The 17,838-nt window shown below is 41.0% G+C and overlaps 1 protein-coding gene across 5 annotated transcripts in view; it reads left to right on the top strand.

Moving 5' to 3' along the window:
• The window catches only part of LOC113574282 (zinc transporter ZIP11), an 87,118-nt gene that overhangs the window by 35,635 nt on the left and 33,645 nt on the right, over positions 1-17,838 (top strand). For 4 of the 5 annotated variants that reach the window (XM_027005079.2, XM_027005080.2, XM_027005076.2 and 1 more), the window contains one exon: positions 10,764-10,902. In XM_027005079.2, coding sequence (XP_026860880.1) covers positions 10,764-10,902 — 139 coding nt within the window. The remainder of the gene's footprint in view (positions 1-10,763; positions 10,903-17,838) is intronic. The other variant, XM_027005078.2, reaches the window with a different exon arrangement.

The following is a 17,838-nucleotide window of genomic DNA, read 5'->3' as shown; positions in this document are numbered from 1 at the left end:
TTCTTGATGCCTGGCGCTGATATTTCACAGGCAGACACCTGACTAATGGAAGACATCAGCTTCCAGAGAGAGTCTGCTGATTAGCTGAGATCAGAGATCAGTGCAGGATAAGTGTCTCTTCCCCATATGCAGGGATGATTTTTGTTTTTTTCCCCCCCATCAGGCTAATAGTATTATGTTTGTAAGGTGTTGTGAAGTGTGTGTAATATTTATAGGCCAGGGAATGATAGTCAAGCACAGCGCAGTGTCCTTAACCAAGCCTTTATGTTAATAATCTTCATCAGTGTTAAGCCTGAGCATCAGTCATGTTCTCTCTTCTTATAAGTTGTACTATCAGTCTCACTCTCTTGCGCTCTCTCTAAATATCTGTCTCTCTCTCCTGCTCTTTGTCTCTCTCTGTGTGTTTGTGCCATTTGTTTCTCTGTTTAATTGCTTGTTTGACCTTTATCGTTTTGGTGCAGCTGTTAATATGTCTGGCTGATAGCAAAGCTGTGTTCTTAAAGCAGACATTACTGATCCCGTTTTCAGTCATATGTGGCTTTTCAGTTCATAGAAACATATAAATGCTCAAAGTAATGGCATTCAAAAGGTGCACATTGCATCCATTTGGGTATTTAACTTTCTTTAGTGCATGCATTTGCATGCTAATGTGATTACCAGGAAGTTGCACCCCTGTAGAGGTTATTAAAGGGGTGTGGCTAGGGCTCATTATGCATAAAGTTGTCAAATTATAAAAAAAATTTCTCCCTTTGCATTTAAAATGGCAGACATTTAATTGTACACCCAGTAACATAGCCCTGGCTAAATCTTTGCAGCCATTACTGATAGCTAAGACATGAAAATAACAGATCACCCACTAGCTAGCAAGGACTTTTCTGCATGTCATTATAGAGAGAATTTTGTAATTATCTGAAACTGCATGAATGACACTTAAAATTGTATCTGTTTTTTATTCACAACCTTGCATTCCTCACAACAGCTCACACCAGAGTTAAAGGGGAGTTAAAATCTGGATCCCTTCGTTCCTGTTCTTAACAATGACCCATTCCATCATTAGCAGAAATGTGTAAACACCTGCTGTTCTTTTAGCCAATGTAGATGTGAATTAAGCCACTTTTATCTAAGATACACAGCGATGATGATTCAGTGAAGAGGTACCCTTAGGATGTCCACCCCCCCTCTTTTCTCTCTCTTGTTGACCTGTCAACCCCACTTGGTTTATTTTCGGGTAGCTGTATCTTCCATTGGTAATAATTAATGTGGGAAACCCTGTTTGCCATTACCATTTGACATGGCACTTTGGGAAATGTTGGTTCCTTTTATGGAAAGTAGAGACTGCAAACTCAAATAGCTGTGGCATCTGTTCAAGTTCATCCTTATTAATCGTTTTTTCCTTGGAGGGCATAATTATTGTGGCAGTATACCGGTGTTTCCTAGCCAGTGTTTCTGTCACACATGATCAGAGTGATGATGACAAATATTTATTAAAATATTAATATTCTTTTAATGACTTACACAGCATGTAGAAGAGTTAAAATGCATTAGTAGCCAATGCGTGTAATTTCAGCCCTTTCTCTGAGACTGGCTTTGCATACTGTTTTTAAAATGTTTTTATTTAAAAGTGACTCACATACCCCCCCCCCCCCCCCCCCCACACACACACACTGCAGATGGGTTGGGCCTGCCCTGATTGCCTCTCTCAATCAGCCTGCTAGCTGACTGGGTGCTCTGTGATCTGACTGGGAGCTCTGCAACCTCTGACAACTGGGTGCTGAGCCCCCACCGTGTCATGGCAATCGCATTTTCCCATGCCATCACCATCATCATCTCTTCTGCGGATGGAATGAGTGAGCATCAGCACGACAGTTTATGAGATGGCGTAATGGAACAAGCAATGGAAAGGCTTTGACATGCTTGAAAAAACGGATGGAAAATCCAGCTAGGCTTTGTGAGATATAGCTAAGGTTAGTAAGAGATGAGAGTTTTTCAGTGCTCATTGATTTTCACACTTCCACAGCAATATTTAGTGCACAAATAAGCAGCATTGCTGTACTACAGAGGCTGAGAACACTGTAACGCAGGGCAGACGTTGGATATATCCCCATGGCCCCAGGAGACCTTGTCGGAGAGCCTGGGAGGGTTTAGGGAAGGGAAGAAAAACAGAAAAAGCCTGGAGGCATCAGTCAGTGAGACACGGAGCCTGAAATACATGGGGCATCGTGGTCTGTAATGGTCCATGAGAGAGATGGCTGAGAGAGACTGTGGCAACAGAGCCCTCGTTTGACTCATTGACTAAAAGGGTGAGTGGAAATGCAATGTTGCATGCTGTACCCTGATGTCTCCAAATGGCCTCCTGTTAACTCCCGCTGAGGTGCCAGGAGATTTTCTGGGACGCAATATGGCAAGAATCTCATCTTTGTGGCCGTGTTGACATAATGTTGGGACGAGGGAGGAACTGTATCAGATATCTGAAGCTGCAGAACGATGAAATGACAGTTACAGAAAGCAGGACCAAGGCGTGATGACGGGGAGACTCGTGATTGGCTAAACAGTTCTGCATGCCCGTGTTGGGTTCATGCTCACACAGTGGGAAATATTTCCTGCTTCCATATTTGAATTTGTTGTTGAATTTGGTCTGTGGGCCTGTTCTCTGCTCAAGTTCTTTCTGGGGTTGGTAGAACAGTCTGACATCTCAGTGACCCAAATAATGGTCACAGCAGAATTTTACTCCTAGTGCTTAGCCATTAACATGGGTCAGCCTTTAGAACTGCTCATCAGTGTTGAAAGCACACACACATGGACATGCACACATGCACTCACACACACATAACTGATTCACATCAGCCTGACCATTGAGGACCCAGCTGCAACCTTCCCTGCTCATTAAGGGGCATAAATGGATAGGGCATTAAGTGGACATCTTAATTAGGGCTGAATATGGAGGCGTGCTTTCATTCCAACCCCACTATTGTACTGGAACCTGTGTCATTAGACAGTGGCGTGAGCCTGTCTTACAGTCATACCATAATGGACATGAGAAGCATTTGGGTGAAACAGCTAAGGTAGGGCACAGTAGAGGACAGTTCTGCCTCTCCTTGGGTTTCTACAGGAGCCTTTCAAGACTGTCACTCCATGTCCGTGCCTTCTCTTGCCCACGGGAGAAAAGTGACAGCCCTGTTGTCCTCCATCCACATCAGTGTTCTCTGGCCCTTAGCTTGCCTGTGCACTTCTGCCTTAGCCATCTGAAGGGCCTCCTTTTCCCAGACAGAAGACTTTAGTAGCAGAGCTAGTCTTCCTTCCTGTCACAGTGAAGCCTGTCTGTTCCAAAAGCACCTTTTCCAATGACGGAGTATGTGGAGGCTATTGGCTGTTGGGACAGAGACACAAGTTGGTCAGTGGTGGTGGGTGGTGCCGCTTTATGCCAAAAGAACCGCCTGTCTCTCCTGAGGCCTGTTTGTTGCTGATTGGACTGTAAAACACTGATAAGCCCAATCAGGGATGATGTACCAGCAATGTGTATTTAGGCCATAAATCCTGTTTACAACCAGGTGACTGGGATTGATTAAGATTGTCACGAGCAATAACTCAAAGTATGCCCTGGTACACATGATAATGAAACGTGTCCAGAGATGAACACACATACACACACATACACACACACACACACGCACACACACAAACACACACACATGCACTGATGACCATACATGCATGCATACACTCGTACACACACACAAGCTTGTTGTACCTTATCAAGCTATAGCTCATCAAGGCATCATGCAGTTAGTTTATCAGAGCCATGATGATGTCATTTCAGTAGGGGTGTTTCAGTTTGATTGGGTCCCGTTGTGTTCCATTTTGTTTTGTTTTGTTTTGTTTTGAATTCAGATTAGACATGATCCTAGAAAACAAAAATGCAGAATCACATTTCACAGAGAGAAAGGCTTAATGTGTGTCTGATTAGATGTAATGTGGTATATGAGATAATTACCAAAAAAAGAGAGCCATATATGCAAGCAAGCATACCATAGCACTGTGTATTTTCAAAATGTGGCACACTGTATTGGTAAAAAAAAAAACAAAGTGGAAATATCATTTTAGTGATTTGTGAGTTAAAGTGAGTTGATAGATATATATGCAGTGATGAGCAATGTTTATTTAGGGCAAATGCATTCTCATTACTTGTAATATAGTACATAGTCTGTGCATAGTCTGATAAAGGTAAAACAAAGACATGTAGCCAAAAAACCTAATAAAACAAAGTGATATGGAGGGTACAACAATGACTAACAACACAAGACAGGAGCCCACGGGTAGATAAGGTGGGAAAGGGATACGGGTGCGAATAGTGAAGGGCATAAAACATGAGACCAAAATGAAACAAAAGTGAAAACAAAACCATGATGCTGAGTCGGGAAACTAAACAAATTGGTTTGGATTTGACAAGTCAGAATAATGTGAAGTGTAAGGTATGTCAAAACTCACTTGCAAAAGAAGTAGCAGCAAAATAAATTTGTACCAGCACATAAGCTATGACACAAATGCAAGCTGGTCTCCCAAAACTAAAAGACACCTATTAGCTGTTCCATATTACATGAAGAGCTCCCAGTTAAAAGAAATTACTGGTGTAATAGCATTTCATATCAGGAAGAACTATTGAGAAAGATATTCTTGAATGGACATAGCTAAAAATAAATGTAAAAAAAAATGTTTCTTATATTGCTTTTATGCTTGCATAATTTTGAGTCTGTTAATTACATTTAAAATAAACAGCTTTTTCACCAGACTGCTACAGACTGCGATGGTTATTATTTTTCTACATCCAAAGTTCATCCTAATAAAAAAAGGCATATGCATACACACACATTTCATTATTCCTTTCAGGGCTACTCATCACCAGTGTTTGTTATGAGCGGTAGAGGGCTTACATTTTGGATGAGTAGGAGGACCCAAAGCAGCAATACTGACATCCTTTACTGACATGCGCACGCACACATACAGAACCACCCTTCCCAACACACACAGTAATAACTCAGTATTCATGAGCATACTCATATACCTGCAACATTTACCATGGCTACAGTCAGAATGGGGAAAAATGTTGTGAACTATTGGATCTCAAGCGATGTGTTCACATTTACTCACTAACATCTATGCACACAACCCATGAACAGTGTGCATTTATTCAATAACATTGTCATCAACATTATGCATGACACATAAGCAGTGTGCATTTATTCACTAACATTATCACCTACATTATGTACATGACACGTGCAGTGTGCATTTATTCACCATTATCGCTAACATTCATGACAGATGAGCCGTGCGCATTTATTCACTAACATGATCACTAACATTCATGAAACATCAGCTGTGTGCATTTATTCACTAACAATATCACTAACATTCATGACACATGAACCATGTGCATTTATTCACTAACATTGTCATTAACGTTCATGACACATCAGCAGGATGCAGACATAGCCATTCTCTAAGCTCCTGGCTTCATCAGAGTTCATGCTTCACTCTCAGTGGACCATCAGCTGCAGTCATTCTGGAGAACTTTCTGTTGTTTTGCTTGTGCATCACGCCGTGAGCCGGCGTCACCCTCATTCTCAGATGTTTGCCCGAGATTACCATGGTTCTTCCTTTCATTCAGGAGCACAGCACGGGCCTGGAAGAGACGTATGAGGCTATTTAGAGAGACGTTTCAGGCATGGTTTGATGTCATGGCAGCCTCTTATTATTGACTGACTGGCAAAGCTGTGTTTGGCATGAAAATGTTTATTTTGTCATGGATTGTGACTGTTGCTCTTGTTTTAAAGATGAGATAAAGCATAATATTCTATTTTGCTGTCTGACTAAAGCTCAGACTAAAATGATATCACTAAAATGATATTTACACCTTTGTTTTTCTCACTCTCAATTTCATCATTAGCACTGCATTGGACACACAAAGAACTTTGTCACCTTATACTTTATCACCTTGTACAGGTATCTAATAAAGGATTACTTGTTTGATGTCAATTACATTTGTATTTTAAAGAGGTTTCTTTGATAGATAACTAACCAGATAACTAACCATATTTGATAACAATTAGATATTGTATTATATATATATATATATATATATATATATATATATATATATATATATATATATATATATATATATATATATATATATCTCATGTCATGTAAAAAGATGCATTTCTTATTTTTCAATCACAATTTATAATTATATCCCTCCCTTAGTTATATTAGTACTAGTAGGATTTCATTTGTGTAATGTGGACTTGTCAGTATTATTAGCAGCTCTTGCATAATTTGGTGGAAAGGGGTCAGACGCTCTGGTCCATCTTACCAGAGTGCAGCGGGAGAAACAGCGTGCACCCATGAAGAGGAATATCATCGATGATGCAGTGGGCTTGGCTGTGGCAGCAGTTCTAGATCTCTCCATCAGTCATTCAGTCTGTGGTATTTCACTGTTCAGTCTGCAGTATTTCACGGTTCGATCTGTGGTAATTCACTGTTCGTTCCGTTCAGTCTGTAGTATTTTACTGTTCAATCTGTGGTATTTCACTGTTTGGTCTGTGGTATTTCACTGTTTGGTCTGTTCAGTCTGTGGTATTTTATTGTTCGGTCTGTGGTATTTCACTGTTTGGTCTGTTCAGTCTGTGGTATTTTATTGTTCAGTCTGTGGTATTTCACTGTTTGGTCTGTGGTATTTCACTGTTCTGTCTACAGTATTTCACTGTTCAAGCTGTGGAATTTCACTGTCCAGACTGTGGTATTTTACTGTTCGGTCTGCAGTATTTCATTGTACAGTCTGTTCAGTCTGTGGTATTTCACTGTTCAGTCTGTAGTATTTTACTGTTCAGTCTGTTCAGGGTGTGATAATTTACTCTTCAGTCTGTTTGGTCTGTGGTATTTCACTGTTCAGTCTGTGGTAATTCACTGTCCAGTCTGTGTTATTTTGCTGTGCGGTCTGCGGTATTTCACTGTTCAGGCTGTGGTATTTCACTGTCCGGTCTGTGGTATTTCACTGTTCAGGCTGTGGTATTTCACTGTTCAGTCTGTGGTATTTCACTGTTCAGACTGTGGAATTTCACTGTCCAGACTGTGGTATTTTACTGTTCGTTCTGCAGTATTTCATTGTACAGTCTGTTCAATCTGTGGTATTTTACTGTTCAGTCTGTAGTATTTTACTGTTCGGTCTGTTCAGGCTGTGATAATTTACTCTTCAGTCTGTTTGGTCTGTGGTATTTCACTGTCCAGTGAAAATACCACAGACTGGACAGTGAATTACCACAGATTCACTGTCCAGTCTGTGGTATTTTGCTGTTCGGTCTGCAGTATTTCACTGTTCAATCTGTGGTATTTCACTGTTCGGGCTGTGGTAATTCACTGTTTGGTCTATTCAGTCTGTGGTTCATTTACTGTTTGGTCTGTTTGGTCTGTGGTATTTCACAGACAACTCTTGTCGACAGTCTGTGGTATGTTACTGTTCGGTCTGCGGTATTTCACTGGTCGGTTTGTTCAGTCTGCAGTAATTCTCTGTTCAATCTGTTCAGTCTGTGGTATTTCACTGTTCGGTCTGCGGTAATTCACTGTTCGGTCTGTTCAGTCTGTGGTAATTTACTGTTTGGTCTGTAATATTTCACTGTTCAGTCTGCCATACTGTCCCATTTTGGGCTTAGGTGTTGCTGCAGACTCTAATTCCATGTTTTGGTGCTTATTAGATCTGAGATTTGTATCTCTTAAGGCACCTTAAACAGAAAGATGCTGTTTTGTTTGTTAAGCACATTGCTTGTTAAGCACATTGTGAACTCAGCAATCTTCTGTAGTCTCTAAAGCCCACTCCTGCTATTTTTGCAGGTTTGATGTTTTCGAATTGTTTGTGTCAGGTTGGTCCACCCATAACATCCTGGTCTTCTTGGCAACCCTGTCTCGTGTCAGTTTTGGAATCCACGTGCTTCCTTGTTTTCGTTTTCGCTGTTCCATTAGCTTCACTTGTGTATTGTTAGAGCTCATTAGCCTCTTAAATATTGTACAGAATCTGATCAGCACTGGATTCAGCTACACTCAAATATGTCAAAGTGTTGTGACTGAATTAAGAGTAGCCAGAGACCATTTATGTATTGACATGCCAATTATAGCGGGCGGTGGATTAAAATTACTTGAGTGGGTGCATGTACATTAACAGCACTGCAGCTATTAAGAGTCTGTGTGTGTGTGTGTGTGTGTGTGTGTGTGTGTGTGCGCGCATAAGCTGGGAAATGGCTCAAGGAATACTTTTGGAACGCATGTTAATCAGTGGGAGATTTATTATTGCAGAGGAAATGACAGGAATTAATGGAAAATACAAATATTTAATTAAAGCACAGGTACTGTTAACATGGTAACATGGTAACCACAGCCTCATTTTCAGTAGAATTCACATAGGCTTGTTATTAACAAAAATGACAATTCTTGTCGACTTATGGTGACAGTCACCTTCACAAAACATTGTTGGCCCTTTCTTAGAACAAATGTCTGCTTAGAAATTTTCTTTAAACATTTTACATGCAAGGATTAACATCACAATAAAACATGTTTTTGCCTACAAAAATAATTTTCTTCACAAAATACCTCATATAAATTCTGTCATTTAACCCCCTTTTCAATCAAATAAAATGACATTTGTTTTAAAATATGTTGTGGTAAAATGTGTATTTCCCCTTAGTCCTTCAGGATTTACATCAAAGGACCAGCAGTAAATAATGGTCCCTTGTTGCCAGAACAGTTTCTTTCTACCTCTCTCCAGCCTATATGCCAAGGATTATCTGAAATTTGTGCACATCAAGAGCTGCTGAAATCGCTATAGCCTGCGGACTGAGGAGGACTCATCTTGAGTGTGAGCCATTCTGGGTGCAGCTACTCTTCCAGCTCCTCCTCCAGCTCCTCCAGAAACAGTCTTCCTTTACCTTGTCTTTGATGCAGTTTGTCTCACGTTGGAACACCTAATTCGGTACTGACGGCTTAAACGGCTCTAGATATCTGATTGTCCTGCCTCTCTTCAATGGACGATGGTCTTTCCTCTCACTGGCACCTTGTCTCTGTGTAGGCTTGTAGTCCCAGCAAATGTGATAACTAACTAACTGAGCTGCAACAAAGACGAGTTAGCTTGAAGCTAACTTTTGTATTAAAGTAAAATTAAGCCTACTGAACTTTGTACTGTAAAGTTAATTAACTCACTCAGCCTCGCCATTCTTGCTGTGTCAATTTTGAAACATCCTTTTCTCCTCCACAACCACTGATGACGTACTTGCAGAAGCCTTTCAATAAATGAGGGAGAATAAACGTCTCTTGAAATACTAAGGACCACAGACTTCTGAGTCATATCCGATATTTGGGAATTGAGGTTTTTGCATAGCATATAGCAATCTGTTATCCAGAAACTCCTACACATAATTATAGAATGTCAGTGGTCCTCCTGTTTTTTACCCTGATGTTTCACCAGCCCCATGAGACTTGCCCCTATTGAGTCAGGCTTAGCGTTAAATAATGTGATCTAATGTCATGGGATGCTTTCTTCACTGTATATTAAGCAACTGTATATTAAGCTCTTTGATAACTCACTAATGTAGGAATTTAATAGTTGCCTCCAGATTTGCTATTATTCTTTAAATTGTTTAGATTTTTTTTTTATATAACACTATATCATATCACTGTATCACTATAACACATATACTACATCAGTGTAGCCAAAGGTATGCAGGTAACAAGGAACAGAAATCTGGGTAAGGAGATACATGCTGCAATATCCTCCTTTTTTCGAATAAGTTTTCATATTCTGAAAAAATCCAAATGACTTTTCCTGATTGCACATTGCTTAAATAAACAAAACACTAATGAGACATACTTCATAAAAAAAATACAAGTATGCCAGTGCATGAATGGGATACTCCAAAATTCTCATAGTTTCTGGAATATTAATGTACATATAAAAACACACATTTCTCTTATGGTCCAGATCCCCTATACTTACACATTCAGTGTGAAATCAAGTCCTGTTTCATGTCACCTATCAGCTTGGCTACTATGACCATTTCCCATCACCTCCCCTCCAGTCAGGTGGAGAACCTGCTCCCACCTGTCAGCATCATCTACCTAGATCATCATTCCTGGCTTTCTGATTTTCCTTTCGCATTTGCAGTCTTTTTGAAGTATTGTCCTGGTTCTCCTTAGCATACTGAACGGTATTGTTTCTCCAGTCAGCTTTTTCGTGTCTCAGACTTTGCCTTTCTTATACGTTTTTCTGGATATGCCCTCTGGTACTTCTGCCTGTGCTCTGTCTGTTTTATGACCACATCTGGATTGCCCATATTCATCTTGTTGCTTTGGTTATATTAGTATATAATGTTTTAAATACCATTCTTGAATACAGTAAATATGCTCTTGTAGCTCACATGGTGGAGCAGATTTGGAAAAACCAATATCATGGGCTCAGTTCCCACACACAGACATACAGATAAATGTTATTTGCTCTGGACAAGTGAATTCTGCTTTTTCCTGGCATAGCTTCATGAAGCCTCAGCTGCCCTGTATGTAGGCACTGTCGGTAATGTTTAATGATCAGTGCTACCTTTGTCGCTCCCAGCAATCCATAATTACATGGCTGTTGTATATTTATTATTTCACTGTAATTAATATGAAATAACAAGGATTATTTTTTATCCTACTGACAGTGTATGCTGCGGTTTGTTTGTTCACAGGGTGTTGGGGCAGACCCTCATTTACCCATGGCCCACGTGCACGACGGCAGACTAAAGGAGAAGATGGAGGATCCAGCAAGGCCAGCTGTAGAAGCCCAGGAGCTGTCTATAAGGATAGGTAGAGCAGGACGTCCCTCAGGCAAGCCTCCCTTCATATACCCATCCTCTACCATCTCAACCAAACCTCCAGCTACTATTTTAAGGATCTTTATTTTCTGATGGCTGTCGGTTGACGTACATTCCTCTATCCCACAAAAATTCAGAAACACTTGCTGGACATTATTCTTTAACTGCACAATCCTCTTTCTTCTCAATCACTACTTTGTCTCTCAGTTATGATACGCTTCACTCTTCAAAGGCTTTCAATCAAGCATAATGCCACCATGCCTTATCCTGCATGTAGTACCTCTGTTCACTTAAACACGAAGAGAGTGAGATGTGAACAGGGCTGTGTGCAGACCTTGCATCGTTCATGATTTCATCTCACTGTGATAGTGTTATTGATCAATTACCATTAGTGTAACTGGTCTCCATCTTAAATGTTGGGTTATTCGGAACTGAGCATTAGTTTGTTTGATCCTAGACGTGCTCGCTCCCAACCCCCCCCCCCCCACCAGGATGAGCACTTCCACTGCATTAAGTATGTTTTGACAAAACTGAGAAGAACTGAAATACACCACAGCATAGCCTAGTCTCTGTGGAACATTTCTGTGAAAGCCAGATGTGACAGGTCATGCTCTCTAGCCCCTTTGGCCATCATTATCAGAGACTAAAATCGGAAGGCAGAGTGTGCGTGGTTAATTAAGGGAACTGTACAAGTGGAACAATTGCTGCGCTTTACCCACTTTAGTCTTCTTTAACGTCTTCATTAGGCTTCATCTCTTCTCCCAGAGCCTGACAGCTGCACAGTGTCAGCAGCTGACTGGGGATCAGAACTGTTTCCACATAGTCTTACTTTCACAGGCTTATGGTAAATTGACTTATCTGACCACAGATCAGTTGAATAAAGAGGAAAGCCTTGAAAAAAGGACCATGATTGATGAACTTCTTAATTACTATTTATTAAAGGAACCGCAAATGTAGTTGTGCTACCAGGCCACAATGTCACATCAAAAAAACAGACAGACAAAAAATTAGACTCATCTCTTCATGATCATTGAGAGTGTCTGCTCGTACCAAAATAAAAATAGCAACTTCTTTTAAGGATCTCCTTTATTACATGTGACTTGAAATATGAACTAGTTTAAATTGGATTAACATAAACTCTGCCTTCCAAACTTAGCTGGACTAGTTAGTTCAAGACTGAAAGAAAGATGATCAACAGAAATGCAGTGTTTTTATTAGGGGACAAAGCTGTGTATCTGCCATGCTTTACACTACAAACAGCCACTGCTGACAGAACCTCACACCAAAGGGTTACATCTTTTACATTACAGCATTTAGCTGACAGTTCTATCCAAAGCGACTTACAATTATGACAGGTTAAGGGGCCTTGCTCATGGGCCCAACAGTAGCAGTGTGGCAGTGGTGGGGATTCAACCAGCAATCTTCTGATTACAAGTCAAGTACCTTAACCACTGAGCTATATTTTTTTAAATATGGAGCAGCCAGAGAAGTGAGCACCCTAAGTGGCCTTCATGTTCACCTTGTGATATATATAAAAAATTAAGACGATTGATCATTACTAGTGGCAAAGTCTTGTGTTTATACTGTCATTCTTGCATTATGGCCCAATGTACATGAAGGGTGATAATTAATTTGATCGATTGCAAGTATATACTGCTTTGTGCTGGGATGTTAGTGGTGTTGCCGGTGCCGTTGTAACTTTATCTTTCTTTTTATTCATTGTAACATGTTAATGTTAACATTAGCAGTAAGTCTTAACTGTATTATTAACCTTTTTAGTACTTATTAACAGTGTTATTAACAGTATTATTAATGGATTTGTTCAGGTGGGTTGGATGCACTAAGGTCTAGGTGGAGGAATCACTCTGCAAACGCACTCTCATGCTAATTGCTTTGGACTGGGCTGTGATTGGTCACTTTCCAATTATTTGGTGATTGGTTATATCTTAATATGATTTTACAATGTAATGCCTATCACTTTTCCTTTTCTTGTGATTATATTTTGGATTTTTCTTCTCATAGCCATCACGAGAACATGTAGTTCTAACCACAGTTTTTTTTTTTAGCTGTTGAAAAAAGGGTATTAGATGGTGGAAATGTGGTATATGAATGTGGATGGTGAGCACTGCTATTTAAAATTATATATAAAAAAATGCTATAAATTACTCATTTAATCTTTTTTTACATAATAACTGAACTCAGATCCAAACAAAAATCTGGTTTGCAAGCATCATTAAGGCCTTCATCCTTAAGACACACAAGCTGTTCATTAACATTAAAATTATGAGAGTAGGATATAGGTTAAGATCAAATATCATATTGATTTTTCTTTGCTGTCTTCAAGACCAGGAGTAGATTGCAATTATTATAAAAAGTTCATTATTGTGGGCATAATTATTTTTTTTTTTGACCTTAGCTACTGCTACTAAGTTGTCATAAATTCCCAGAACCAGTACTCCTACCCTCTTCCCCTAATTTCTCTCACCCATGAATGTCTGCTGGGAGCCACAATATTCACTAAATTAGACCTGTGTAGCACTTGGACACAATGGACACAATGAGTACTTAGTCTTGCCTTATGGTCTGTCCAATAGCCCCTTTGTTTTCCAGGCATTTATGGATGAAATCTTTTGGGACATGGTAGGCAAGTTCCTGATTGTTTATATTGATGATTTCCTTATATTTTCTCAGTCAGAAGCAGAACATGTGGAACACGTTATAGCCATCCTGACACATCTTAGACAACATCACCTGCACACCAAAGCAGAGAATTGTGAATTTCACCATGAATCTGTCACTTTTCTTGGTTGCATCATCAAGTCACGCATCCTGTCCATGGACCCGTATAAAATGTCTGCCATCTTGAATTGGCCTAATCCCTCCACTTTCAAGGAACTACAGCGATTCTTGGGTTTTGCCAACTTTTATAGGAGGTTCATACAGGAGTTTGGTACCATCTCTGCTCCCCTTAATGATCTTCTCAAGAACCCAGGCAGTAGGTTCTTGAGAACTATGGTTCTTCAGTGGACTATGGTTGCTAATCAGGGTTTCCAAAACTTGAAAGAAGCCTGTACTTTGGTGCCTATTTTCCACCAGCATGACCCTTCTCTGCCCTTTTTCGTGGGGTAGACACACCAGAAGTGGGGATAGGAGCTGTCTTGTCCCAGAGACAAGGCACTCCACCATGTTTGTACTCTTGCACATTCTACTCAAGGAAACCACAACCCACCGAGAGAAATTAGGAAGGTGAGAGATCCTCGCCTTCAAACTAGCCCTGGAATAGTAGAGACACTGGTTGGAGTGGGCTGAGCATCCCTTCTTGGTTTATACATACCACAAAAACCTGGAATACCTCAAGTCTGCTCGGCGTCTGAACATAAGGCAAGCCAGGTAGGCCTTGTTCTTCTCCCGGTTTGTAGAAAACTGGCCATAACAGTTCATCTCTCCTCAGGTCATAATCCCCAGTCTAATGGTGAGGTCGAATGGGTCAAGGTAGGAAGGTTCCTTTGTCAATATTGTGCCTCACAATCCAACTGGCACAAATACCTCCCATTGGCAGAATATGCACGGTACTGTCTCAGTCACTCTTCCACTTGGCTGATGCCTTTCCAGTGTGTCTCTGGTTTTCAACCAGTCTTTTTCCCATGGGATGATTCCCACACGGACATACAGGCGTTGGACCAGTGGTTACAACAAAACTCTTGCACATGGGAAGCTCACTTCCATTTACAGAGAGCCTTGCGCAAACAGCTGGAGTTGGCCAATTGTCGAGTTCCCACCCTGCAACTTCAACCCGGTCAGAGGGTTTTGGTCTCACCTCGTAATATGATGCTTAGACTACCCAGCAGGAAACTCAGCCCCCACTACATTGGGCCGTTCAAGGTACACCAACAGATCAACCCTGTGTTATACAAAGTTCAGATTTCCTCAAGGTAATGGATGAACCCCACCTTTCATATATCTCTGTTGAAACCTGTGTTCTACAGCACTGCATCTGTAGCTACAGCCCCTGTCAACCCTCCAGCTACGGTGGAGATTCATGGTAAATCTCCCTAAGCTGTCCGAGAGCTACTGGATTCCCATAGACGAAGGGGGGGGGGGCCTTCAGTATCTTGTCCATGGCTGACATCCTGGATCCCTCTATGATAGCAGAATTCCTCGCTGCTCACCCAGACTGCCTGGGATCTCAGGGCCATGGTAGGTCCAGGACTCCCCATTCTGGTGTGTCAGGAGATGCCCATCAGGTGGGGGATTCTGTCATGAATTCCAAAAACCATGCTCATCCCAGCTCTGCCATGCCTACATCTTCCCCCTGACATCTCTGAACTGGTTCGTGAGAGTACTAATTCGACACACCTCATGACTATTCTCTCCATTACTATCTTCCTATTTAAGCTCCCCTCGCTTTCAAACTCTGCGAAGTATTGCCATTCTCATGTTGCATACGTTGCCTTCCATGTACGTGTTTGTCTTCCTGGTTGCAGAATCCTGCCTGTGCTACGTCTCCTGCCTGACCTCTGGATGCCTTCTGGACTCTGCCTCGCGTTTTTGACCTCTGACCAACCTCTGACCGACCTGACCAAGATTACAGACCTAATTCCAATCCCTACAACCTCTCTCTACAATTCCTACCTGCCCCGCAAACTAAATAAAACCTCTAGTGGTTGGATCCTCTCCCTCATGTGTGTGCCCTCATTACATAAGTACTAGGGGTTATGACTAGTACTGTGGGTTATGGCTAGTACTATGGGTTAAAAATACTACTACTACTTCTTAATATTATGGATTAACTAAATTTGATTACTTCACATATACAAAAATGATATCTTACCTAATGAAACCACAACATAAACTACCACTTCAGCCAAAACGTAAACCACTACCTAATGGATAGGTGACAGCTCAAATTAATTCAGTTTTTTCTTCATTCTTTGAGTTGTGCACATTGGTATGAAATGTCATTTCTTCCAGATCGTGGTTCCACACACAACCACAACAATGCAGCAGCACAGCACTCAGGACTATGGAAGTGCAAATGTGCAAAATAGGAGTATGAGAATACAGTAAACAACAATGTCTACACAGGACCTTAAGAAAACAGGACACAGGACAATTGAGGAGTCAGGACAAAAATATCTATTACAGATAATTTAATATTCTAGAAATTATGAATATTCTAGTAATTATTCCATTCTATCATGATTTTATTATTTCATTTTTTTATTTTTACACACACACACACACACACACACACACACACACACACACACACACACACTCTTGCACATAGAACAAGAGCTGCTCTGCTGTTGAGTTTCCAGTGTAGTTTGCCACTTGTTGTTTGCCAGCCCTGTGTTTGTTTAGTGCTGAATGCTTTATTGACAAACCATGCTGAATAATTTAGCAGGTAATTGGAAAAATCAAAGCCTCTCTGCTGTTCCCTGTATTTTTTTCTGAATACCTAATGAATAGGCAAGTGAAAATAATATGCTGGAGTTTGAGGGGCAATGTGTGGGAGTGTGTGTGTGTGTGTGTAAGAGTGTGTGTGTGTGTGTGTGTGTGGTGGGCCTCTGTGAAGATCTCTGTCCCTCTCTCTCTTTTTTCCACCTTGTTTCTGCAGTTTAGACTCGTGCCCTACATCAGCGAACCTTCCCTTCTCCCTTGTTCTACCTGCTGTGACAGGGTTAGTATTGGTCAACTCTCTCGGTTATAGGTCTGGGAGCCTTGTGATGACCACATGCTGTGCTGACAGATTCAGCTTGTCCTGCCTGCTTATCCTCCTGACCAAAATAACAGGAGTCTCAGTGGACCCATGCTGCCCTCCACAGGGCTCCTGGGAGGGCTCATGATCAGTGCTGACTCTCACTTTTTTCCTGATGACCTTTACTTAAAAGAAGTATGTAAAAGAAATGTGTGATATGTATCTCCTTAGGCAACAGATATTACAGTTCTTTCTAACGTCCACCAGACGTTGTTCCCATCCTCCTTTCAACACAAACCTTTCACCAAAGCCCCCGCCTCACAAAAACGTGCTCTTGACCTATCTTTCTATGTGCTGCACTCATGCGCAATTAAATTGAAAGGTAGGAGGAATCCCCTCCTTCTAAAGAAGTTTTCTGATTGGTTAATATAGCTGGGCCATGACAAAATTTTTAGTTGTTGATTACATGGCCCTGGAAAACCGCAGAGACATTTCTTTTCTCTGTGTAAGCTATACACTGTTCACTGTTCAGTTCAGCAGTAGTAGAATTTTCAACACTGATGTGGAGCAAGACTCGATAGCCCTGCAATAGGCTAGGTTCAGAAAGGCGGGGATAAGATGCTTTGATCATTATGAAATAAAAACGCATTTCCCATTATTAAATCAAATCAGACATCATGTTCCATCTGCTGGGAGTCTGACAATCCAAAATACAAAGTGTTATTTTGTATTTTTACTTTATTTGTATAATTTGATTCATTCATCTATTATTAAAGGATGTTCACCTGCATGTGTGTCATTCCAGTTCACAGCTGTTGCCAGACAACAGTTGCCATGACAAAATTAACATCTGGCCATCTCCTTGTTATTCATGCAGCTTCGTTCACTACGTGCCCCCCCCCCCCCCGCAAGCCTTCGCCAGTTACCTCACTGCACTCATTTCTTCTCCTTATTCCACTGCTTCAGCTCTTTGTTACCCTGTTGTATCTCTGCAGTGTTTCCTCGTATCCTCCTTGTTCCACGGTATCCTTCTGCCTTGGCTTTTCCTCTCATGGTGTAGTGAGTAAATAAACAAAACACATTGGTACAGATTATGTGCACTATCGTATTGTAATCCATGCCACATGTTGCCTGCTTCCCAGGGCATGACAGCTTGACGATGCCTACTGACTGAAACTTTGGTTGCATTGATGAGGCAGTTGGTACAGCTCCAGTGGATGTGGGAGATGATGGTAAAACCTCCACCCA

Source organism: Electrophorus electricus, chromosome 14, assembly GCF_013358815.1.
Source record: "Electrophorus electricus isolate fEleEle1 chromosome 14, fEleEle1.pri, whole genome shotgun sequence".
Lineage (NCBI taxonomy): Eukaryota > Metazoa > Chordata > Actinopteri > Gymnotiformes > Gymnotidae > Electrophorus > Electrophorus electricus.
Note: the sequence above shows the minus strand (reverse complement) of the source record. Positions and strands in the feature narration are given on the sequence as shown.